Source organism: Phyllopteryx taeniolatus, chromosome 19 (assembly GCF_024500385.1).
Source record: "Phyllopteryx taeniolatus isolate TA_2022b chromosome 19, UOR_Ptae_1.2, whole genome shotgun sequence".
NCBI lineage: Eukaryota > Metazoa > Chordata > Actinopteri > Syngnathiformes > Syngnathidae > Phyllopteryx > Phyllopteryx taeniolatus.
This window is the reverse complement of record NC_084520.1, coordinates 2,421,279-2,445,718: the sequence shown is the minus strand read 5'-3', so window position 1 is coordinate 2,445,718 and position 24,440 is coordinate 2,421,279. Positions and strand designations below refer to the sequence as shown.

At 42.9% G+C, this 24,440-nt stretch overlaps 1 protein-coding gene across 3 annotated transcripts in view; it reads right to left on the bottom strand.

Annotated features, from left to right (window-relative positions):
- galk1 (galactokinase 1) overlaps positions 1-24,440 on the bottom strand; it is a 53,910-nt gene that overhangs the window by 18,404 nt on the left and 11,066 nt on the right. Inside the window, exons 3-7 of one of the 3 annotated variants that reach the window (XM_061756215.1) lie at positions 23,550-23,669; positions 16,725-16,860; positions 12,616-12,797; positions 5,698-5,854; positions 835-997 (exon numbers count right to left, since the gene is read on the bottom strand). In XM_061756215.1, coding sequence (XP_061612199.1) covers positions 835-997; positions 5,698-5,854; positions 12,616-12,797; positions 16,725-16,860; positions 23,550-23,669 — 758 coding nt within the window. Of the gene's footprint in view, positions 1-834; positions 998-5,697; positions 5,855-12,615; positions 12,798-16,724; positions 16,861-18,008; positions 22,889-23,549; positions 23,670-24,440 lie in introns of those variants that run through there. The other 2 variants (XM_061756216.1, XM_061756214.1) reach the window with 2 other exon arrangements.

The window sequence follows — 24,440 nt, the reverse complement described above, 5'->3', positions numbered from 1 at the left end:
TGAAAACCAACCGTGTACACTACCTCAGACGTCAAGCCAGGAGGAGCCTAATGTCTAAAGTACGTTCATATATTATATTAAATACTATATTATACTATTATATCATATTGCTAATATCAGCAATGCTAATTGTATTTGTTGGTCCCCATATAGTGCAGAAATTTCTTTTGAGTTTGAATGTTTGAGATCAGCACAATAGGTTTTCAAAATTACATGGCTTTGTTTTGTTGGGTATATATATATATATATTTTTTTTTATCAATTTAGCTTTGCTTAAGATTGATACAACCCATTCAAAAATATGTGCATTATAATTTTTACACATAAGTTTATATTGCAATATATACCGTTACCTTGAAGGGATTCAATTTATACCGTGATATGGATTTTATGTCATATCGCCCACCACTACCCACAACACAACCCTAAGAGGGCAAGCAGTGTAGAAAATACATGGATGGATGTCGCTGTTATTCTCCGTGTCCTCACTTATGCGTGATTTAACAATGTACTAGTCAACAGAGCCACAGTGACTGCCCCTGCTTGCATTTTCTGCTTGTCTTAAATTTACTCAACAAACACCATGAAAATGATTATTTTTACATTTACAAATTAAAATGAGTTTTAACGTGCTATGTTTATTTAAAAAAGTGAATTATCAATGAGGTGACGTTAAGACTACATACAGCTTTGAAATAATAGATATTTACAATTTAAGTCAAATGTTTGTCTGTTTGAAGTTGTATGATAATTGCAGACTTGTCATGTTTATATAAAGTACATGATTTCTTTCTACACAAGGACAGGAAGTTATTGTATGCTTTATGTATTTACCTGTATGTTCTGTATAGTCCTGTCAATGGCATGGGCCTTCAGCAAAGTTATTGTGCAACCTCCAAATCCTCCACCAGTCATCCTGCTGCCAAACACTCCCTCCACCTCCATGGCAGCACACACCAGATCATCCAGGTCCTTGCAGCTCACCTCATATAAATCTCTGACAAAAGGGACAGCCATAAAGTAAGCATTTATCTCTACGTTGAAAAAACATTGAATGAAAAACAGAGATACCAACCTCTATCATAAACTCTCTGGAACATTTTGGATATTTTGTCAAGAACATTTTGATTTTGTCGGGAACATCTCAGCCAAAACAAACACACCACCAGAAAAGCTTCGAACAATGCAAATATTTTCTTTATATTTTTATATTTTCTTTCTTTGAGTCGTTTTGAACGGAGCTTACTCATAACGGGAAACTTCCTCATTACAATGAGAAACTTTCTTGTTTGAATGAGATTCTTTCTCATCCTAACGAGAAAGTATAGTCCATTGCATGTGTGGATGTATAAAAGACTCTTATACAGTTCGGTTTGCATTTCTGTGTGACAATGACAGTGCAGGACTTAGTTCGGGTATATTTTCACCTGGGACTTTATTATAAGGACATTGCTGCTTTACTTGCAAGTTGTCACCATTATGTTGTGTCTGAGAGACATTTAAAACGAATTTTGAAGTCTTGTTGTCTGGTTGAGCGCAAGGAATACACCACTTTGGCTCATGTAGTTAATTGTATCCATGAACGTTTACAAACATCTGGGCAACTCTGTGGGGACAGGTGGATGTACACAAAATGCAAGGAGGATGGATTAATTTTAAAAGAATTTGACCCAAGAGGTGTTGAACTCAGAAGAAGGAGACGCCTCCATCGCCGAAGCTATTTCGCAAAAGTTCCCAATTACATTTGGCATTTCGACTCATACGACAAACTGAAACCATTTGGTATAGTATGTATTAACGGCTGCATTGACAGGTTTTCCCGCAAAATCATCTGGATGAATGCGTTCACCACCAGCAGTGGCGCAAAAATTGTTGGAGGCTACTACATGGAGGCAGTCCACAGATTACCGTATTTTCACAATCATAAAGCGCACTTAAAAGTCTTAAATTTTCTCCAAAATGGACGCCCGGGGCGCCTTATAATGCGGCGCGCCTTATGTGTGCACCGAGTTCCAAAATCTGTAAATGTTGTTGTGTGACTTTGATGAGCGCTCCGCTTGACTGACTGGGAGCATTTCCTGCCGACACGCTGCTTATATAGAGGAAAGGCGGACGTGACTGAGGACAGCATGCGGACGTTAAAGGGGGAGGGTACGCGTGAAAGACGACGGTAAAGGCATGCCTCCAGTAGGTATATATCGGCTAAGGACCCCCAAAAATGGCACCTACGAAGAGACACGCTTTACGAAGCACAGCTTCAGTTACGCGGAGGAACATGGGAATCGAGCAGCCGCGAGAGAATTCAAGATCAACAAATTCATGTTTCGCAAGTGGATGCCTGGCTAAGCTAATCAGTGCATCGTGAGTTGGTGGGGCTTCCTCAGAAGGGAACAATTTAATTCTACATATCTCTATTTGCTGACCTGAAGGACCATGGTTTGTTTGACGGGACGTATTTGGACAGAAATCTCATTCAGTTCTGCTTCCTGGGCATAATTCAGGTAAGATGTGTAATTTAACGTTCAATTTTCACCTTAAATTATTGTGCCAATGTGCGGCAGATTATTTTTAACATTCTCCAATGAGAAGACTGGAAAATGTCGTAATTGTTGTCATCCACGCAGTGCCTCACAATAATAATTCATAATAAAGCAAAAATAACTTTATTTGTATTTATTTTTTGCATAGAGGCATATGCCGCATAGGTCTCCCCACTGTTGTGTCAAAAATACACTGCACCCGATGGGAACCCCCATCAACATTAGAAAGAAACCAACAAAGCTGTGATCTCCTACTAAATAGCAATCATAACATAAAGTATACTGAAAAATGCTTATGGTGTAGGCCTATTTATCAAGGATCCACAACAACAACAGCAACAACAGTTACATTAACGAAGTAGTCTCTTTTGTATGTAAGTATGTGTATGTATGTATTGAAAGTAGACATCAGATGCACTTGCAATCAATTCAGTGATTTTGACCGCTTTCGTTCCCCAAATCAAGGGTGCATTGGCCACCAATGTATTTTTTCACCTGTCCTTTTTCAAGTCAGGTCCGGACCTGTTCATGGTGGTGACACGTCAAAAGCCGTACATCCAATTCTCTGCTCTTGGACATTTTATTTCATGTGATTTTTTAAAATGTACATCATAAAAAAACCAGCAACCTTTAAAATTAATTAGCTCAAGACATCTTATAACCAAAATGACCCTCACAACAGGAATAAGTTGTTCTCTTACTATCTATAATGTAGCCTATCATCTCCCCCAGGACGAATTAGATGAGACCCTCATGTCCATGAACCTTCTCTTTGGTCTTCCTCTCGCAGCTCCATCCTAATCATCCTTCTACCAATACAGTGTTCCCTCGCCACTTCACGCTTCACGTTTTGCGGCTTCAGTGCTTCGCGGGTTTTTCCAAAATATCCATTAAAAAAAAGAATAATAAAAATAAAAAATAAAATAAAATACAGCCATATCGGCAGCGGAAAGACGCGTTGTTTAATGTTGATGCGCGTGAGAGAAGGTTTCCCTGCATGCCAAACAAAGAGATGAGTTGACTCAGAGGCAGTACATGCCTGTACTGTACGGGCACTCATACAAGGCCCGGTCATGGGCTCTTCCAGCTGCTCCCCTCAGGTTGTCGCTATGCCGATCAATGCAAACTAGAACTAGTAGACATTCCAACAGCTTCTTCCCTCTTGCAATCAACTTCTTAAACAGCTAACCTACAATTCCATTGCAACATGCTGCCATTTCTTTTTGTCTTGAGTTTGTTGTCAGATTTGTGTCAGGCCAATTATATATTACTCGTGCACTCACTGTAGTCGTCTCGCCACGCTGCACTATTTGCATATCTGTTGTTGACCAATACTGGCCACTCATGCCAGACGAGCATCTGCACCACTTGCACACTGACTGAGGAGTATCTGCAATATTTGCACAATCAACATTGTCGCAGATTATCGCACTACTAGTCACTTTAAACTGCATACATTCCATGAAGTCTTGGCGCCCTTTGCACAATGATCATCACACCGGACTATTGCTATATTAGTCATTCAAACTGCTCTAAGTGCTAGAGGACTCTGCATCTTTTTGCACAATTGTCCCCCAAAAAATGTAAGTAAATAAAAATAATGTACCGGCATCACCAGATGACTAGCAACCCTTTAGTGCTCAGTGACTGTTTTTGTCAATACTTTTATGTCTCAAAAGTGTTCCCTGTTGTCGTACTAGAGCGGCTCCAACTACCGGAGACAAATTCCTTGTGTGTTTTTTGGACATACTTGGCAAGTAAAGATGATAAAATAACGATGATTCTGACCTGCGTGCTTCTACCTCTACTCTTGTAGGTCACCCTATGTTCCTGCCTTTCTGGAAAAAAGTGTTCACTACAGCCATTTCCATCCTTTTTGCAAAGTCTACCACCTTCTGTCCCTCCAAGTTCCTTTCCTGGATGCCGTACTTACCCATCAGTTCTTCATCACCCATATTTCCTTCACCAACATCTGCAATCTGCACCAATCACGACTCTCTTGCTGTCCAGGATGCTCCGAACTACTTCGTCTAGCTCCTTCCAGAATTTCTCTTTCACCTCTAGGTCACATCCTACCTGTGGTGCATAGCCACTAATCACATTATATATATAACACCCTCAATTTCAAGTTTCAGCCTCATCACTCGATCTGATACTCTTTTCACCTCCAAGACATTCTTAGCTCACTCTTCCTTTAAAATAACCCCTACTCCATTTCTCTTCCCATCTACACCATGGTAAATAATTTAAACCCTGCCCCTAAACCTCTAGCCTGACTGCCTTTTCCACTTAGTCTCCTGGACACACAATATATCAACCTTTCTCCTAATCATCATGTCAACCAACTCCTGAGATTTTCTTGTCATAGTCCCAATATTCAAAGTCCCCACATTCAATTCTAGGCTCTGTGCTTTCCTCTTCTCTTTCTGCCGAAGAACCCGCTTTCCACCTCTTCTTCGTCTTCGACCCACAGTAGCTGAATTTCCACCAGCGCCCTGCAGGTTGACGGCGCCGGTGGCGGACGTTGTTAACCTGGTCCACGCCCGATCCGGTTTGGAATTCTTTGGATGAACGACTGACTATGAATGACTATAGAACTTAGAGTATTTGGCAGATAAGTTGCGTCTAGGACAGTAGAAGCCATATAGCTTCAATGAACATATTCAATTTGTTGTACAGTATTTGTATTTGCATATACAGCAGGAACAGTATTGTCATAGATGTTTTGCTTTACCTTGGTCATAAACAGGAAATGAACATAGCATAACAAGGCAGGACAGGAGTGAGAAACTTTAACTTGATTCAATAATACTTTTCTCTTGACAGTAACTCCTAGTACTGCATAATTAACATATCGTTAGCCTAATAGCATCATTGCCCAAGTGTTTTTTTAAAACTTAGTGTCACAAAATAAAAAAAATTAAAAAAATCGCACGGCACATCTAAACAAACAACCATTCGCACTCACACCTACGGGCAATTAAGAGTTGTCAATTAACCTAGCATGCAAGTTTTTGGGATGTGGGAGAAACAGAAAATGGAGGGATGGATAATTCCATATTGAAGAATATCAACTGAGGCAATGGATGCGGAGGGTGTGAACACATTTTATAGACACTAGGCACTAGGAACAGCAATGAAATTTATTTTACAGTACCTGAGGGAGTTGTGGCTTTCCACCATGAGTTTGCCAAACTCTTGGTAGGCACCTCTTTTCAAGGATTCAGCTGCTTTGAGAGTCCTGCAGATCTCCCCAATCACATGACAAGCTCTACGATACGTCACATCATCTAGTTGAGCCCTTGACTCTTGAGCTGGAGAGAGAGGAGACGTTAGCTTGTTGCTGTGCCAGGCGGAACTGGGAATATGAATAGTATCGAATAATATATTTTTTCTTAATTGGGCTTCATGATGGAGTCAATCAGAAAATGTAAAAAAAAAACAGTAGACGTGATGACTTTCTGTGAGAACAAAGGGCAGTTCTCGTTCTTTAAGGCAATTGTTTATGGATTTCATCAGACAAAATTCCATCTTTTAGTCAGTAAAATGTGTGAGTGGCCTGATGAAAGTAGCTAAAATGTACATCAGAAAATATCTACAACCTTTTATATTCAAATGTTGTTGGTCGCCTCCAAGTAACAAATAAAGTATAGCCACAACCAACATGACATGAGTATCATACAGCCTTCGAGAGCTCACTTGGTAGTGCAGAGGACTATAGTGGCTCAAGCTCGATCTTTCAGTTACTGATTGTCAAGAAAGAAAAAACAGTGCAAGTCATTTAAATTGTCAAACCTCCCTCTGTACCTTGTTATCCCTCCCCTTATGTTACGGGTCAAAGTGACCCATTTAAAAAAATAAATAAATCACGAAAATATATATATATATTTTTAAATGGAATACTACCTCTGCTGGCCTTATTTCCATTATTTTCTTTTTTTTAATTATTATTTATTATTTATTAATTTTTCAATTTGCAAAGACCAAAAACAGTGTACCAAAGAAACAAACATGAAAGGACGGTTAAAAAATACAAACAATCAGGCAATCAGGCATACCCGGAAGAGTACTGCACTAATTTTCAACATCAGTTAGTTGATTGTCTTTTGAAAAACGAACAAATGCAAAGGAAGGGCGAATATTGTCCTTGTTTGTCATAGATTCATATTTCGTACTGATGCATAACTTATTCTCTTTCCATTTTCAGTTTCAAATTTGAGTTTTGCCTGTGCAGACTACATTTAAAGTTAGAGGTGTGTGACCAACATGAAAACCAGAACGTCATCTATGGGCAGAAAAACAAGCAATTGTGAAGCTCAGAGCAAATGTCAAATCAAATTACAGCGGTGCCTCTAGGTACGAATGTAATACGTTTCGTGACCACACTCGTACAGTGCATTGAAAAAGTATTCATACCAACTTTTTCACATTTTGCCATCATACAACCCACAGATTTTATGTGGTCGACCAACACAAAGTAGCATATGCAGTGGAGGAAATAATTATTGATCTCTCATGATTTTGTAAGTTCTGACAAAGACATGAGCAGTCAATAATTTTAATGGTCGTTTTATGTTAACAATGAGAGACAGAGTATCAAAAAGAAAATCCAGAATATCACATTTTAAAAAAGACAAAAATGTATTTGCATTTCATTGAGTGAATACTTATGTACATGTGATTTTTTTTTTACAATACATTTGCAAAAATTTCACACCAAAGAATTTCACATTTTAATTATGGGATGTTTTGTGTAGAAATTCAGAATTAGGCTGTGAATACTTTCCAGATGCACTATAAGGTTTAACTATCAGATAAATAAAGAAGTAAAACAGGGTGTTACGGCTGGAAAAATACTTGTCCTCATAAAACCTAGGGCGGATAGTGACCGTGAGCTCCCCAGTCAAACCTGGGGGGGGTCGGGAACAGCGCACACACGCTGAACTAAAAAAGAAGTCGTCAGATATTAAGGTGGATGCGAAGCGGAGGACAGCTGCCCACTCCCAAAGTGTGCCCAAAACAGGCGGAGGCACTGGCGTGGAGGCCCTCACCCCGTTCGAGGAGAGAATCGCTGCAATCATGGGTGACACTGCTCTCTCAGGGGTGGTGGGAGCAAAATGTAGGTGACTGATCACCCCACAAGGTAAATACCATTTATTTTTATAACTCACGACAAATGTGTTCATACAGTAACCTACACTCAGCCCTATGAGATAACGGTTGATGCATAAATGTTGTGTGTATGGTATTTGTAATAGATCTTTTCAATTCAAATAGAAGCATGTCAGCATATTAAAGAGTTTAAACTGACTCCTGTTTGATTACTCAATGTATTATTTTAATACACAGGAGAGGACACGCAGTTCAAGCCGTGCTCTACATGTTCGGGGATTCGTCAACCATCCCTGGTGTCTGCTGTCACAGACGTGGAGAATTCGTCCAGCCTCCCTGGCATCACAGACGCGGAGGATTCATCCACCGTTTCTGGCGTCTCCGACGCAATTACGTTCCGACAACCGGCTGCTGCTGCTCGCCCGACTGGCTGTGTCCCCACCCGTGCAGACTGATAAAAAGAGTCCTTTGAATTTACTTAATTTGAACATGTACATTGGTTGTACATGATTAAAATGTGTTAAAATGACATAATTTACCCCTCCTCTCCTAAAAAACAAAAACAATGTAATTTTAACACATTTTAATCATGTGCAACCAATGTACATGTTTCAATTAAGTGAATTCATAGGACAATTTTTTTCAGTGCATGTGCTGGAGTCAGAAGAAGAGATTGTGAGGGCAATAGGCGGCATAAATGATCACCTTGATCAATTAATAGGTGTCTTCACAAATATCAGTGTTTCATTAAATACACTGGTTAAATGAGTCCTTGCGTCTTTTACATTGTTGAAATCAAATGTTGCCGGGCATTAATCGTTCCTTGTCATGTGTCTCGGATGAGCAGATTTATTATAACAGTTTCCCAGCATCACCTCTAAGTGTCGCCAAAGGACCAACAGCTGTAGAAACGTGCGTACGCCAGCCATGACGTTGGCGTGAGGCACCACACATTTCCAAGGTCACTTCACTCTTGATACATCTGAACTTTGCCGTGAAAAAGAACGTACGCCACGTTTTTGTGCGTACGCACCTTTTTTACGAGGCCCCAGATACCTCACAAGCGAGGCAAGACATGAGGGCTGAGACTTCTAAGGGGATCTCTGTATAGACCCCACTGGCATTGGTAACAAAGCGTCACCCAGATCCTGCACAACAGATCAAACACTATTGTGAAAAAGGCCACAAACGAGCTACAGGCCAGCGAAGGTGGCCAAGGAAATGGACCTTCGTGACAGCATGTTGCAATGAAATTGAGACAAACAAGCATTACAAAGCACGGGATGTCAGTGCAGCCAGGTTACGAAAGCGGGATATAGAAAGTGAAGTGCTGAGGTGGTTTAGGGAAGAAGGGAAATGTACTTATGGGACCTCGGAGCTGCCTGTAGTGGAATGCAAACATTCATTCATTCATTTATTTTGCATACCGCTTATGCTCACTAGGGTGTGCTGGAGCCTATCCCAGCTAACTCTGAGCGAGAGGTGGGGTACACCCTGAACTGGTCGCCAGCCAATCGCAGAGCACATATAAACAAATAACCATTCACACTCACATTCATACCTATGGGCGATTTAGGCTCTTCAAATAACCTACCTTCCATGTTTTTGGGATGTGGGAGGAAACCAGAGTCCCTGGAGAAAACCCACACAGGCACAGGGAGAAAATGCAAACTCCGCAGAAGGGAGCCCGGATTTTTGTCCTCAGAACCGGGAGGCAGATGTGCTAACCAGTCGCCACTGTGCCGCGGAATGCTAACAAATACCCCGAAATACAAACTCTGCCACGGGAGCGCTAAAATTACACCCTGCGCTAGAATGGCGTGACAAACCGACCCCATATATCTCTAATGACATCATTCCCTGAGGTCAATACGTGTTAACTGGAGAAAAACAAGCGGAGGGGTCCCAGGCAAAGGTTGGAGGTTGGATTTACTGTTACATGGAAAACACAACCAGGGAATGAGACTAGTGAGGCACACACCATGGGCTAATAATACATCGTACCCACATCCCAATCTATTTAACTTACTTAATGACAGCATGACCCAGGAACCACAAGACGACAGAACAAGGCGGAAGTCCATTGATCTGATCAGCTTCAAGGGGAGCAGAACTAGCAAAGCTGAGGAGAACGTGAGACAATACAAGGCTGTACTACTGGCTGAGGAGGCAAGATGGAAAGACGCGTGCCACCTGCTAAGTGATGCGGTGCTTGCTAAAAAGAAGAAGCTGTCTATGCGACTCATCGCCCTCCAAGAAAAAAGACAGCTGTCCCCGGAGGTGACAAGAAAGAACATATCGTTTGCCAAATCACCGGACCTTTCGCAGAACAGAGAGCTGCCACCCCTGAACCCTGAAATGAGGCAGAAAATAAACAACCTCGAAGACGCCCTCATATAAATAGTCGCACCAGAACGACAGAAAAAGCTTTTGACAAGGTTAACTGGTCTTTTCTTTTTGCAGTAATTCATAAATTTGGATTTAGTGATTCATATGTTAACTGGATCGCAACGTTATACAGTACAACTCGCCCAAAGCAACTGTCACCACATACTGCAACCACAGTCAGTAGGCCAAATGCTGACTTTTCTGGTGATGGCTGGATAGAGCAGGGCCTGGATCTGTGATTATGCAATCAAAGCCACCCCACTGCGTGGCATGATTCGTGCCGCAAGGGCAACTAATTATTATAACCAATAACTCGGCTGTCCTCCAGTGGGACGCCTGTGCTAAACGAAGTTTTTAGCTCTCAAGCAAAACTTACAACATGCCCCAGCGCTTGGTAACCCAGACTATTCTAAGCCTTTTCTGTTGTATGTTGCAGAAAAAAATGGGTTATGCTTGTGAGGTGTTGATGCTAACTAGTACCAAACTTGACAATGTAGAGGCTGGACAAGCACCCTGCTACCAGGGCCTGGCCGCTGCCGGTTATGCATTTCAAAAAGCCTCTTTGGTCAAAATGGGTCACCCTGTAATTCTGTACACGTCTCACCAATTACTACTAACTAGCCCACCTTTCTTGTTAACTCAGCCCAGGCGTATAAGCGATGAGATAATTCTATCGGCATCTGAATTAACTATTCAATGCTGCAGTACAGTTAACCCCGCTATACGAATGGTTTTACCTAATGAAGAGGTGCCTCACGATTGAGTCCTGTCTACGGAAACCTTTTTAAAACTAAGAGATGATCTACACAACCAGCCAATTGTTGCGGACCCCATATATTTTGTTGATGGCTCTTGTTTTGGAAATCATGCAAGATATGCTATGATCCAATTGAATGATGATGCCACTTTCCCTGAGGTACAAGCAGAAAAAGTTCATCAGCTTTGCTCAGCACAGCTAGCCGAGATAATAGCATTAACTCGAGGCAATAACCTTGCCTACGAGGCCGCCAAATGCGCCGCCTATATGGAAACTACTGCTTTTCTTTTAGTGGCAGAAGATTGCGAGCCTCTCACTGCTCTTTCCTCACTGATTGACGCCCAGCACAGATCCGGCGTCAATGAGCACAGTACGTGGCTCAAACGTGGTGCCTACAAAACCACCCAAGACGGCCCACAGAAAGACCTGTGCCGTAGTCGTGGGGGCCATTTTGTGCTGTCTACAGCACTGGTCAGAATTGCTGTTCTTGATGCGCATGGCCAGGACCATTGCGCAAGGGGGAAGAGCAGTAGAACATGCAAATTGCACGTAAATTGGCAAAAATAAAAGCAGATAGTGATCACAAATTGAATTGGATGGATGTACTGCCATTGGCACTAATGGCCATGAGAATGCAAGCTAACCGAATAAACCACCTAACCCCGCATGGGATGATGACCGGAGGGCCAGTGCCATCATTTAGGGGCCCCTATAATTAACTATAGGGGCCGCACCCAGAGCAATGTGAAAGAGGCATCACACAAGCAGTCTTCAAATCTTGAAGGTTCCGTGGGCTGCTTTTATGGACCTTGAGTTCCAGTTCTTTCCATAAATTACTCACCGTTTTCCTTGTGACAACAGTACTTGCTAATTCCAGGTCTTTTTGAAGCTCTCCACAGGTGGTCCTTGGCTCTTGGACAACTCTTCTGATTATAAAGAACCATCCGGACTGTTATGGACGCAAAGTTCAAAATCCAGAATCTGGGATGGTATGGGGCTTTGTTAGTGCCAATGGCATGGGTAACTTACACATCTGTGAAGGCACCATTAATGCTGAAAGGTACATACAGGTTTTGGAGAAACATAGGCTGCCATCCAAGCAATGTCTTTTTCATGGACGCCCTTGCTTATTTCAGCAAGACAATGCCAAACCACATTCTGCACGTGTTACAACAGTGTGGCTTCGTAGTAAAAGAGTGCGGGTACGAGACTGGCCTGCCTGCAGTCCAGACCTGTCTCCCATTGACAATGTGTGGCACATTATGAAGCGTAAAATACGACAACGGAGACTCCGGACTGTTGAACAGCTGAAGCTGTACATCAAGCAAGAATGGGAAAGACTTCCACCTACAAAGCTTCAACAATTAGTGTCCTCAGTTCCCAAACGTTTATTGAGTGTTGTTAAAAGAAAAGGTGATGTAACACAGTGGTAAACATGACCCTGTCCCAGCTTTTTTGGAACGTGTTGCAGCCATAAAATTCTAAGTTAATGATTATTTGCTAAAAACAATAAAGTTTATCAGTTTGAACATTATATATATTGTCTTTGTAGTGTATTTAAATAAATATAGGTTGAACATGATTTGCAAAGCATTGCATTCAGTTTTTATTTATGTTTAACACAACGTCCCAACTTCATTGGAATTGGGGTTATACATATGACAAACCTGTAAGAAAAAATCTATTGGAAGAAGAATATAAAGAATGTGGACAATAAACAGAAGAGGAACTCTGCACAAAGAATGATGATGGCTTGACTAAATAATAAAGAGCTGACAAGAATAGTTTGGAAAAAGATGATAAAATTGTAGTTCATACCTTCCAGATCATTCATGGTTGCATCTCTTAGACTGGGTTTCCTTAAGATGGAGGCAGCTTTCTCACACTGTGCTCGTCTCAAGGCATACTCACTACTTGCCAAAGAATGTTTCACATTGGAGTTGGTGATGAGAAAGACGAGTCCTGGATCTGTTAACGGCACAGGAATGGACTCCAGAGACCTACATCAAAGGACATTGAAGCCATACATGGGTGACTTGCAGCCTGGACTCAATTATGTCTTTTCCTTTAACTGTAACCATGAGGGCGGTACGGTGGCCGACTGGTTAGAGCGTCAGCCTCACAGTTCTGAGGACCCGGTTTCAATCCCCGGCCCCGCCTGTGTGGAGTTTGCATGTTCTCCCCGTGCCTGCGTGGGTTTTCTCCGGCCACTTCGGTTTCCTCCCACATCCCAAAAACGTGCATTGAATGGAGCCTCTAAAAATTGCCCGTAGGTGTAACTGTGAGTGCGAATGGTTGTTTGTTTGTATGTGCCCTGCGATTGGCTGGCAACCAGTTCAGGGTGTACCCCGCCTCCTGCCCGATGACAGCTGGGATAGGCTCCAGCACGCCCGCGACCCGAGTGAGGAGAAGCGGCTCAGAAAATGGATGGATGGATGTAACCATGAGTAGCTACATAGTATAATAGTAATTATAAAAAAGGTTTATGAAGTTTTGGGGTGTCAAGTAGGCTCTGGAATTTGCCGACTTTCAACGTACTATCAGGGGGTTGTAAAAGACAGAACAATGCCAGCAGTGACCAGAGAGTCAAGTTTTACTGTAACTAGGGGTGTCCCGGCGGCACGGTGGCCGACTGGTTAGAGCGTCAGCCTCACAGTTCTGAGGTGCGGGGTTCAATCCCCGTCCCCGCCTGTGTGGAGTTTGCATGTTCTCCCCGTGCCTGCGTGGGTTTTCTCCGGGCACTCCGGTTTCCTCCCACATTCCAAAAACATGCATTAATTGGAGACTCTAAATTGCCCATAGGCATGACTGTGAGTGCGAATGGTTGTTAGTTTCTATGTGCCCTGCGATTGGCTGGCAACCAGTTCAGGGTGTACCCCGCCTCCTGCCCGATGACAGCTGGGATAGGCTCCAGCACGCCCGCGACCCTAGTGAGGAGAAGCGGCTCAGAAAATGGATGGATGGATGGATAGGGGTGTCCCAATCCAATCTTTGAGTTCGGAAACCAGTCCGATGTCAGCAAAAAAACAAATATCGCATCGGACTGGATCTAAAATTTCCAATTTCACCACGCTTATATAAGCAGTCCATTGCATGCGCTGTTCCAGCTCTTCTAACCAGCATCGCCCGAATGGCCAAGCAGAGCCCTCGAAAACACAACAACAGGTTGCTAAGGTGCTAACATAGTAGCAAGGAGTAAGAGTGAATGTTGCTTGCTTAAGGTCGTTTATTGACACTTCAACAAAAGAATTACACCTATTGAATGTTCAAATACATTACAGCCTTTGTTTCTTTCTTCGCTTTTGTTCACAAAAATCGCTAGCTCAAAGCTAACACACAATGATTGAAAGTTGACCATTGACGAGCTAACGAAAATTAGCATTGAACTCCCGGCACTTACAACCCCAATTCCAATGAAGTTGGGACTTTCTGTCAAACATAAATAAAAACAGAATACCGTATTTTCACGACCATAAGGCGCACTTAAAAGTCTTACTTTTCTCCAAAATCGACGGGGCGCCTTATAATGCGGCGGGCCTTATGTGTGCACAGAGTTCCAACATCTATAAATGTTGTGTGTTTTTTTTTTTTTTTTTTTTTAGTATTTCCTGCCGACACGCTGCTTACACAGAGGAAAAGCGGATGTGGCTGAGGACAGGGGAAGGGTGTGTGAAGGAGGCCGCTAAAGCCACGCCCCCAGTAGGTATATAGCGCCGGGGTGTGCATTGTGCAAAACAACATCGGTTTGGCTAAAGACCCCCGAAAATGGCTCCTACAAAGAGACACGCTTATGAAGCACAGTTTAAGCTGCAAGCTGTCAGTTACGCGGAGGAACATGGGAATCGAGCAGCCGCGACAGAATTCAAGATCAGCAAATCCATGGTTCGCAAGTGGAGGAAGCAGGAATACAAGCTTCGCCAAGTCAAGAAGACGAAGCTACGTTTCCGCGGAAAAAAATAAAAACAAAACGCGGAAACAAGGTGAGGTGGCCCGAGTTGGAAGAGCAACTCGAGCAATGGATTAATGAGCATAGAACAGCCGGGAGAAGCGTCTCAAGTCACCATTCGACTGAGTGCAAGTGAGGAAGCTTGTCTCACGAACTCCAATCGCTGGACATCCGTGTAAACAGGGCGTTCAAAGTGAAGTTGCGAGCGGCGTGGAAGCGATGGATGACAGGTGGCGAACACAGTTTTACTAATTTATATTTACATTTCTAATTATTTTTGGAAATTGTGGACATCATGTCCTCCGGGCCGAAGAAGAAAAGAACCATCCGGACTGTTATGGACGCAAAGTTCAAAAGCCAGCATCTGTGATGGTATGAGGCTGTGTTAGTGCTAATGGCATGGGTAACCTACACATCTGTGAAGGCACCATTAATGCTGAAAGGTACATACAGGTTTTGGAGAAACATATGCTGCCATCCAAGCAACGTCTTTTTCATGGACGCCCCTGCTTATTTCAGCAAGACAATGCCAAACCACATTCTGCACGTTACAACAGCGTGGCTTCGTAGTAAAAGAGTGCAGGTAGTAGACTGGCCTGCCTGCAGTCCAGACCTGTCTCCCATTGAAAATGTTTGGCGCATTATGAAGCGTAAAATACGACAACGGAGACCCCGGACTCTTGAACAGCTAAAGCTGTACATCAAGCAAGAATGGTAAAGAATTCCACCTACAAAGCTTCAACAATTAGTGTCCTCAGTTCCCAAACGTTTATTGAGTGTTGTTAAAAGAAAAGGTGATGTAACACAGTGGTAAACATGACCCTGTCCAAGCTTTTTTGGAATTGGGGTTGTAGTTTATATCAAGGTTCTTCAACGATTTCCAGGCCAAGTACTCCCAAACTGAGGGAAAGCTGGAGCAGGAACTGCCGACTTATGTAGATTGTATCTAATTGTATTTTATATCAAACAGGTCATGTAATAGAACACCTTTTTATTCATATAAAATATAATCCATCCATCCATCTTCTTTACCACTTATCCTCACGAGGGTCGCGGGCTAATGGAGCCTATGCCAGTTATCTTCGGGCGGGAGGCAGGGTACACCCTGAACTGGTCGCGAGCCAATCGTTTATTCGATATCAGACCTATCGGTGTGACATCATTCTTTCCAATATCGGTCCAATAGTTATTGTGCATTTCTATTAGCTAGTAACCCTTCTATTAACGTATGTTTGTGACTAAATGGCCATTTAAAAAAAAAAGTGAACAAAACTTCTGCTTGCTTAATTTTTGTTCTTTTCTTGTGTTGATTATCCATCCATCCATCGATTTTCTGAGCCGCTTCTCCTCACTAAGGTCGCGGGCGTGCTGGAGCCTATCCCAACTATCATCGGGCAGGAGGCGGGGTACACCCTGAACTGGTTGCCAGCCAATCGCAGGGCACACATAAACAAACAACCATTCGCACTCACATTCACACCTACGGGCAATTTAGAGTTGTCAATTAACCGAGCAAGCATGTTTTTTTTTCGGGATGTGGGAGGAAACCGGAGTGCCCGGAGAAAACCCATGCAGGCACGGGGAGAACATGCAAACTCCACACAGGCGCGGCCGGGGATTGAACCCTGGTCCTCAGAACTGTGAGGCAGACGCTCTAACCAGTCGTCCACCGTGCCGCCTTGTGTTGATTATATCCATCCATATTTTTTTTAAATGCAATATACGATTGCAAGAAAAAGTATGTGAACCCTTTGAAATTATGTTTATTTCTGCATAAATTGGTCATAAAATGGGATCTTATTTGCATCTTACTGTAGACAACACAGTCTGCTTAAACTACTACAACACAATGGCGTTTTCTTTGTCAGAACATTCTTTTACATCTCAATCAACACATTCATTCTGCAGGTGACAAATGATCAGACCTAGAAGGGTCTGCGTTCTCTGAGTTCACGTTTTTCCTCCTCCAAATGTACCATACCTGCAGTCAATAAGCAAAGCATGCCCCTCCATCCCAAGAACTGACACAAGCTGATCCATAATGCCACAAGGCACACCAGCATGAGTGTGTTCCGCCTGCTGACATGCAATTGCTTTGGATAAGTTGTCTCCATCATCTATTGAGAAACAAAAGCAAAGGAAATCTAATTAAAAGAAGTCCTCGAGTTACGACGTACTCGACCTACGACGTTTCGACTTTACGACGCCCGTGCCTCGTCTGCCATTTTGTCCCAGCACCATAGTGTTTCTGCTTAGCTGGTGCATAGTGCTTGTCTGTGTTTGTGCGCCGGGAGTATCTTTGCCTTTTTCGCCCTCCTCTTTTCATACTCTCAAAAGTAATGGTAAGTACAGCATCTTATTTTTTTATTTTAATTTATTTTAGTTTCTTTATACAAAGTGTTAACCTTTCCTGTTCCGGTCACCTGACCGTGGTCAGGAGATGCAGGGGTTAACTCTCTTCTCTCGTTGCACAGCTGAGCTGGGTGCCGGCAACAATAAAGGCACGACGCACCGATTTGCTGCTTTAATGGCTTTATTAGCTCCTCTGCACATTCAACGTCAACGGGTCCTCCGCTAATTGCTACTCTTCCCCGGTCGCCGTCACTACACTTGCTACTGTACACACTCGCACCGGCGCCCACTCCTTCCTGCGCAGTGCCGTCGCACACGCCCACACACACTGGGCTTGCTGTCACAATCATGTGGGACAATACCCGTAACAGAAGTATTTCGCCGTAAATTTAGACTTTCACGGTGAAATCCGACTTACGTGGAAGTTTGTGTTACGTCGACAGCGTAGAAACGGAACTCGTTCGTAAATCGAGGACTTCCTGTATATAACAAATGAAAACAACGTGTAGACAAATGTACTGTATAATCTGCAAGACAATAAAACATTCAATCCAACTCTCAGATTTCCCCTTAGAATGAGCTATTGGAAAATGAACAGTTGGTCACACCAGTGATACTATAGTGTATCTTGGTTTTGGATAAAAGCGTAATTAATTTTGGAAAAGAATACACCAGAAACGAACGCCTGCATTTACTTCCGGTGTCGTTCGACTTACGTTTTAACGTTACAATCAAACTCTCTTTGTCTCGAAAAGGGCACCACATCTCTTTTTATATGTGTAAACTTTAGGAAAAGCAACGAAAAACCTCGATCAAGCTCAGTAATTTAGAAGGCTGCTACATGAATGGAATACGAGTTCTCGATTACAGCGGTTTAACTAATAAACTCAAACACACAAAACACAACAGGAAGTGGAATTTTATCGAACATTTAATTAAATCGAAAAGGGAAACTACAGGGAAAACAATGCAGAGGGGCTTGACTTCGGAAAGAAAATAATAATAATAATGGTAATAAAAAAGGAAAATAGGCATACGTAAAGAAAAATAGGACATCGTGTGTGGCTGGACTAAAAACGTGCGTGAATAGGTTACAGTGTGTTGAGCTAGTACAAAGTTGGAATTTGTGTGAAGCTGGTATTTTAATCCAAAATTATTAGGCACTAATTTTGTACATTCTGACGATTGTCATGCTCTACTCACGACCATAGATCAGTTGGCCCTGGGAATGGTTAGTCTCAGAGCATCTCAAGAGGAAAGGAAGCAGGTTTAATTGAAGAAGAAGATGCACAAAAAGTAAAAACAAAAAGGGGAAAAGAAGTTGTTCTTCACGCGTTTGGTGGGAGAATGTGACCGTTTCGCTCCTGCCTTTTTCATTGACCGCTGGTAGATCAGAGAGTTCACGCTTGGCTAGAAGCGTAACTAACTTTTATCAGCAGCTTCTCTGATTGCCTGGCGGTGGACAAGTAGAGGCCAGGAAGCAGAGTCACCATTCGAGGATTCGTGTTGGCCGGAACTGCATGGTTCAAACAAAGGAAAGGGGGGGGGGGGGGGGGGGGGGGGCTGGCCGAAGCCGCCCCGCAGCTGAGGCCAAGAAGACAAGAGAGCGAGAAGGCGGAAGTCGAAGGGTTAAATACCCAGGGGAAGTGGAGAAGACCATGCCCATCGACTCGAACTTAGTCTCCAATTTGGCCCATAAAGAAAATGGGTTTAAAAATCACATATGAATCTAAAATACTCCCAACTTTGTACTTTTACTCATAGATCAAGCATATAGAATGATTGTCTAAACTTTAATCTTGGCAAATCAACTGATTGTTTAATACATCATTTCGGAATGTTTGGCTTCAGATCAAGAGGTCAGTTCTCAAAGTCTTGTAGTCGAACCTGTAAACCGACATTAATGGCACAGACATCAAGGCATACATTTAGAATATTCCTGGAGGTTTAAGCTGCCTGATTAAAGTTGAAGTGTGTTCGCTCATTATGGCGTGTGTGAACGTAGTTAGTGGGTTGCTGTTCCCCCCCCCCCCAATTTGTGAAATGCTTCAATCCGCCGTTTGAGGTGTCAATGGTCAATGTGTCCTGCCATCCACATTAGTTCTCGCAGCGAGCTAGCTGCCTTCTTCATCAATGCACAAGCCGCTAATCAGAGCTTGGTTGTCATGCCGAACAGAGGCGTTGGTGGCTGGGCCCAGGGCCATAGTTAGTCATTTGGGGGCCCAAGGAACAACCCCGACTCCCCCTTCCACATCAACATTAAAGGAACTTGTTAATGGAAAGAACATTGGCACTTATTCCATAGTTCTGTAATAAAAAAAAAAAAAAGATGTCTACAGAAAAAAAAATTCTAATCTTTTTAGAATGGTTTATCCTATAGATATCCTATAGATATTTTGTCTGCTGAGCTCCGTGATGTCCGTACACCATTTTTCGTTGATATAGAAGCATATCCCGCCGCCTTTTGTTTTCCCTGATGATTCCATGTCGCCGTCTGCCCGGTGAAGATTGAAGCCGGGAAGCACGACGGCGCCATCGGGTACAGCCTCACAAAGCCAAGTCTCTGTAAAGCACATGGCGGCGGAACGAAGTCTTTACTGGTCTTTATCAGAAGATGAAGCTCGTCCATTTTGTTGGGCCGATTATTGTAATACTTTCAAAGGTTGAAGCTGCTATGAGTAGAGATGTCCACAACAATTTTGGTGATGATTGGTGACAGTTTTGGGACACTAAGTCAATATGAATGCTTGGGTTCATGAGGCTTGAAAGGATATGACATTCGTCTGCTGTATTTGTAACATTTTAATGATGACATCCTGATAAATGAGCGATTTTTCAGCATATTAGCCATTCAACATAATTTCGCGGTGCTACCTGTTGTTTAAGTGAGATAGCTGTTGTTTATATAATAGTGAAATGATACAGTATATTACAGCAAAAGCAATATAATACAAACTTGAAGAAAGCGGTGTTTGGAAACTCAAGCAAGCTGTCTTTTTTTTTTTTATTTCCTGAAAAGTTGCCATTTTGGAGGTGAGGGGATTCCACCCGACACCTACAATATAAAAAATATGAGTTAATACTGCCATTTCATAGTATAGTGCATTCGTTTGTCCAAACCGGCTATGCGGGGTTTCCAGTCATCGTTGTTTTTTTGTTTTTGTTTTTTTCCAAAAAGGTTGTCATATTGGAGGTGGGGGGGATTCCACCCAACAGCGATAATACAGAAAATATGACTAAATGCTATCACTTTATAGCATAGTACATTCCCTTTTCCACACTGGTTATGCAGTGAATTTGGTCTCCAGTTCTGTCCCCTGCATCACACCAAGACATGGGGAGGGGTGTCAATTTTGGGGATGAAAGAGGGGTGTTCCAAAGGCAATGAGTTATTTACAAATTGCTCCAAAATAGACTGACATTATTGGATATGACTGCCAGTTTCATTTTCTTGAGGGAAAAAAAATACATAAAGTCAATTTGTTAGTGAAATATGGACCATTAAGACCCCATACTTCCTTGTGTGGCTACCCTGCTCGATCTGTGGCTTGTTGTCAGGTGTGTCCCACAAAGCAGTCAACGCTTGGACCTCATTTTGCTGCCAACCTGCTAGCTCTCCGTGCCTGAGGAGTCGACACACTGACCGACCGGCGATGGATTGTGGATTATGATAACTCACAAGCGCAACTCCGCCGCTTTGTTACTCGGTGGCGGAGATGTTACGGGTCCGGGATGATGGGTTCAATGTGCCATGAAAATCAGAATCATCTTTATTTGCCACGTATGTCCAAAACACACAAGGAATTTGTCTCCGGTAGTTGGAGCCGCTCTAGTACGACAACAGACAGTCAATTTACAGAACACTTTGGAGACATAAAGACATTGACAAAAAAAAAAAAAAAAAAAAACTTGTCACTGACAGTAAAGGGTTGCTAGTTATCTGGTAATGCTGGTAAATTTTTTGTTTTTGTTTTTACAATTGTGCAAACAAATGCAGAGTCCTCTAGCACTTAGAGCAGTTCGAATGACTAATATTGCAATAGTCCGGTGCAATGACCATTGTGCAAAGGGCGCTGAGACTTCAAGGAGTGTATGCGATTTAAAGTGACGAGTAGTGCGATAATCTGGGACAATGTTGGTTGTGCAAATGTTACAGATACTCCTCAATCAGTGTGCAAATGGAGCAGATGCTACTCTGGCATGAGTGGCCAGTATATGCAAATAGTGCAGCATGGCGAGACAACTACAGTGAGTGCGCGAGTAATACATAATTGGCCCAACAGAAATGTGACAACGAACTCAAGTCAAAAAATTGCCAGCATGTTGTAATGGAATTGTAGGTTAGGTGTTTAAGAAGTTGATCGCTAGAGGGAAGAAGCTGTTGGAATGTCTACTAGTTCTAGTTTGCATTGATCGGTAGCGCCAACCCGAGGGAAGGAGCTGGAAGAGCTGGTGACCGGGGTGCGGAGGGTCCGAGAGGATTTTGCACGCCCGTGTCTTAGTTCTGGCAGCGTGCAAGTCCTCAATGGTGGGTAGGGTGGTACCAACAATCCTTTCAGCAGTTTTGATTGTCCGTTGCAGTCGGAGTTTGTCCTTTTTTGTAGCAGCACCAAACCAGACTGTGATGGAAGAACACAGGACTCATTCGATGACCGCTGTGTAGAACTGTCTCAGCAGCTCCGGTGGCAGGCCGTGCTTTCTCAGAAGCCGCAGGAAGTACATCCTCTGCTGTGCCTTTTTGAGGACGGAGTTGATGTTAGTCGCCCACTTCAGGTCCTGAGAGATTATAATTCCCAGGAACTTGAAGGTCTCGACGGTTGACACAAGGCAGCTGGACAACGTGAGGGGCAGCTGCGGCGAAGGATGCCTCCTGAAGTCCACGATCATCTCTACAGTCTTGAGCGTGTTCAGCTCCAGCTTGTGTCGGCCGCACCACAGCTCCAGCCGCTCCGCTTCCCGTCGATATGCAGACTCGTCACCGTCCTTGATGAGGCCGATGACAGTGGTGTCATCTGCAAACTTCAGGAGTTGGACAGTCGGGTTCGCTGAGGTGCAGTCGTTCGTGTAGAGAGAGAAGAGCAGCGGAGAGAGGACACAACCTTGGGGCGCCCCAGTGCTGATGCTGCGTGTGGATGAGGTGGCCTCCCCCAGCCTGACCTGCTGTGTCCTGCCCGTCAGAAAGCTGTAAATCCACTGGCAGATGGCAGGTGAGACGCTGAGCTGGAGAAGCTTGGATGTTCAGGGATGATTGTGTTGAACGCTGAGCTGAAGTCCACGAACAGGATCCTCGCGTAGGTCCCTGCACTGTCGAGGTGTTCTAGGATGAAGTGCAGTCCCATGTTGACTGCATCAATCGCAGACCTGTTCGCTTGGTAGGCAAACTGCAGGGGGTCCAGCAGGGGACCTGTGACACTCTTGAGGTGGTCCAGCACGAGACGTTCAAAGGATTTCATGATCACAGATGTCAAAGCGACAGGCCTGTAGTCATTCAGACCCGAGATTGCAGGTTTCTTGGGGACTGGAATGATGGTGGAGCATTTGAAACAGGATGGAACTTCGCACAGTTCCAGAGATCTATTGAAGATCTGAGTGAAGACTGGAGCGAGCTGGTCCGTGCAGACTTTGAGGCAGGATGGGGACACATGGTCAGGGCCTGCCACTTTTTTAATCTTTTGTTGTTCGAAGATGCGTCTCACATCCTGTTCATGGATGGTTAACGCAGAAGTCAGAGGTGTGATTGTGGTCGGGGGTGCGGCCGGATGGGTGTGTGGTGTGAAACTGTCCTTTTCAAATCTGCAGTAGAAGGTATTCAAGTCGTTGGCTAGTGTGCTATTGTTCTCAGCTTGGGGGGATCGTCGCTTGTAATTAGTCAGCGATTGGAATGCATGCCAGACTGATTTAGAGTCATTTGCGCTAAACTGTTTTTCCAACTTTGCTGCATAGTTCCTCTTTGCAATGTTAATTTCTTTAGTCAGCTGGTTTCTAGCTCGATTATACATTATATATATTATAAAATTATAAAATTGCCCAACTATTCCACTCCCGGTGCAATGGGCGCCCTTAGGTACCAAATTATGACAATGATTACCTATACCTCACTTGATTACCTATACCTCACTTGTTAAGCAAATAGGATTAAAATCAAACAAAAACTTGAGTTTGGCTTGCTACTGTGCCTGGTCCAGATGGATGTTCACATTTTTGTTTTTAGATCCATGTAATGACAGAACTATCACTGAAGTTCTTTACAACCTATTAGAATTTATTTAAACATTTGTACATAATAATTAGGAACACTGTATTCTGAGTAACTTTTCATAGTGATGGTTTTGTTCCTGATTATTATAGAAGCGAATATGCAGGAACTATTTATTTTAAAAACATTTTGTGAAAAATGAACAAAAACAACAGATTCTTAATAACTTTGAACACAGTGTAACTATTGAACTCTGACCTGGCCTCAGTTGCTGCAGAAATGTGTAAAACGCTACTTCCAAAGAGGCCGAGCTGGACAGACCTGATCCAAGTGGGACACTGGACACCACCACAGCTCTAAAACCAGGGAGAGGGCATGCTGAGAAGTAGAAGACATTACCGCAGCACAGTTATTGCAGAATATTATGTAATAGGATACAAATAATTCAGCATACTGTATGATTTCAAAATATAATCATTACTCTATAATCGTAATCGTTAATAAATTATGTCTTAAATATTTGTTATTTTCATATACTAGTATTTGTTGCAATGGTGGACACATTTGCTGCCAAATGTCTTATTTTGTTAGCTATTTTTGTATTTCCTGTATCCACTATTGCTGCTGAAATTATGCAAATGTACCCATTGTGGGACGAATAAAGGTTATCTTATTTGACATTTATTGTTGATCTTTGGTGCACTGTCCTTATCAAACCGTGACTGTATGTTGTGTGTAATATAGTGACCTCTCAGTCAATTTAACTGGATTGTCAGTAAAGCTCTATATCTGGAATTGATTGATAATAGCAAACGTTTCTTAACTTAAGGTGTACACACTGGTACATCGGCCATCAATATACAACATGTGACGTGTTATTTCAGTCGTTTTATTTCAGTGACAAAAGTCTTTTCGTCTGAAACTGAGAACCCAAACTTTCGGCGAATACACTTTTGGGCTATTTTCTACGGTGGCCAACAGGGGCAAATGCGCTGCAAATGGCCATATGCTGCACAGCAGGAACGACACAAAACGAAAAACACATAAGTGCATAAAACCATTGGAAAAGAAAAACACTGCAAGATAAAAATGCTGCAATCACAGAAAAAACAGCAAAAGAAAAAATGCTGCAAGATAAAAATGCTGGAA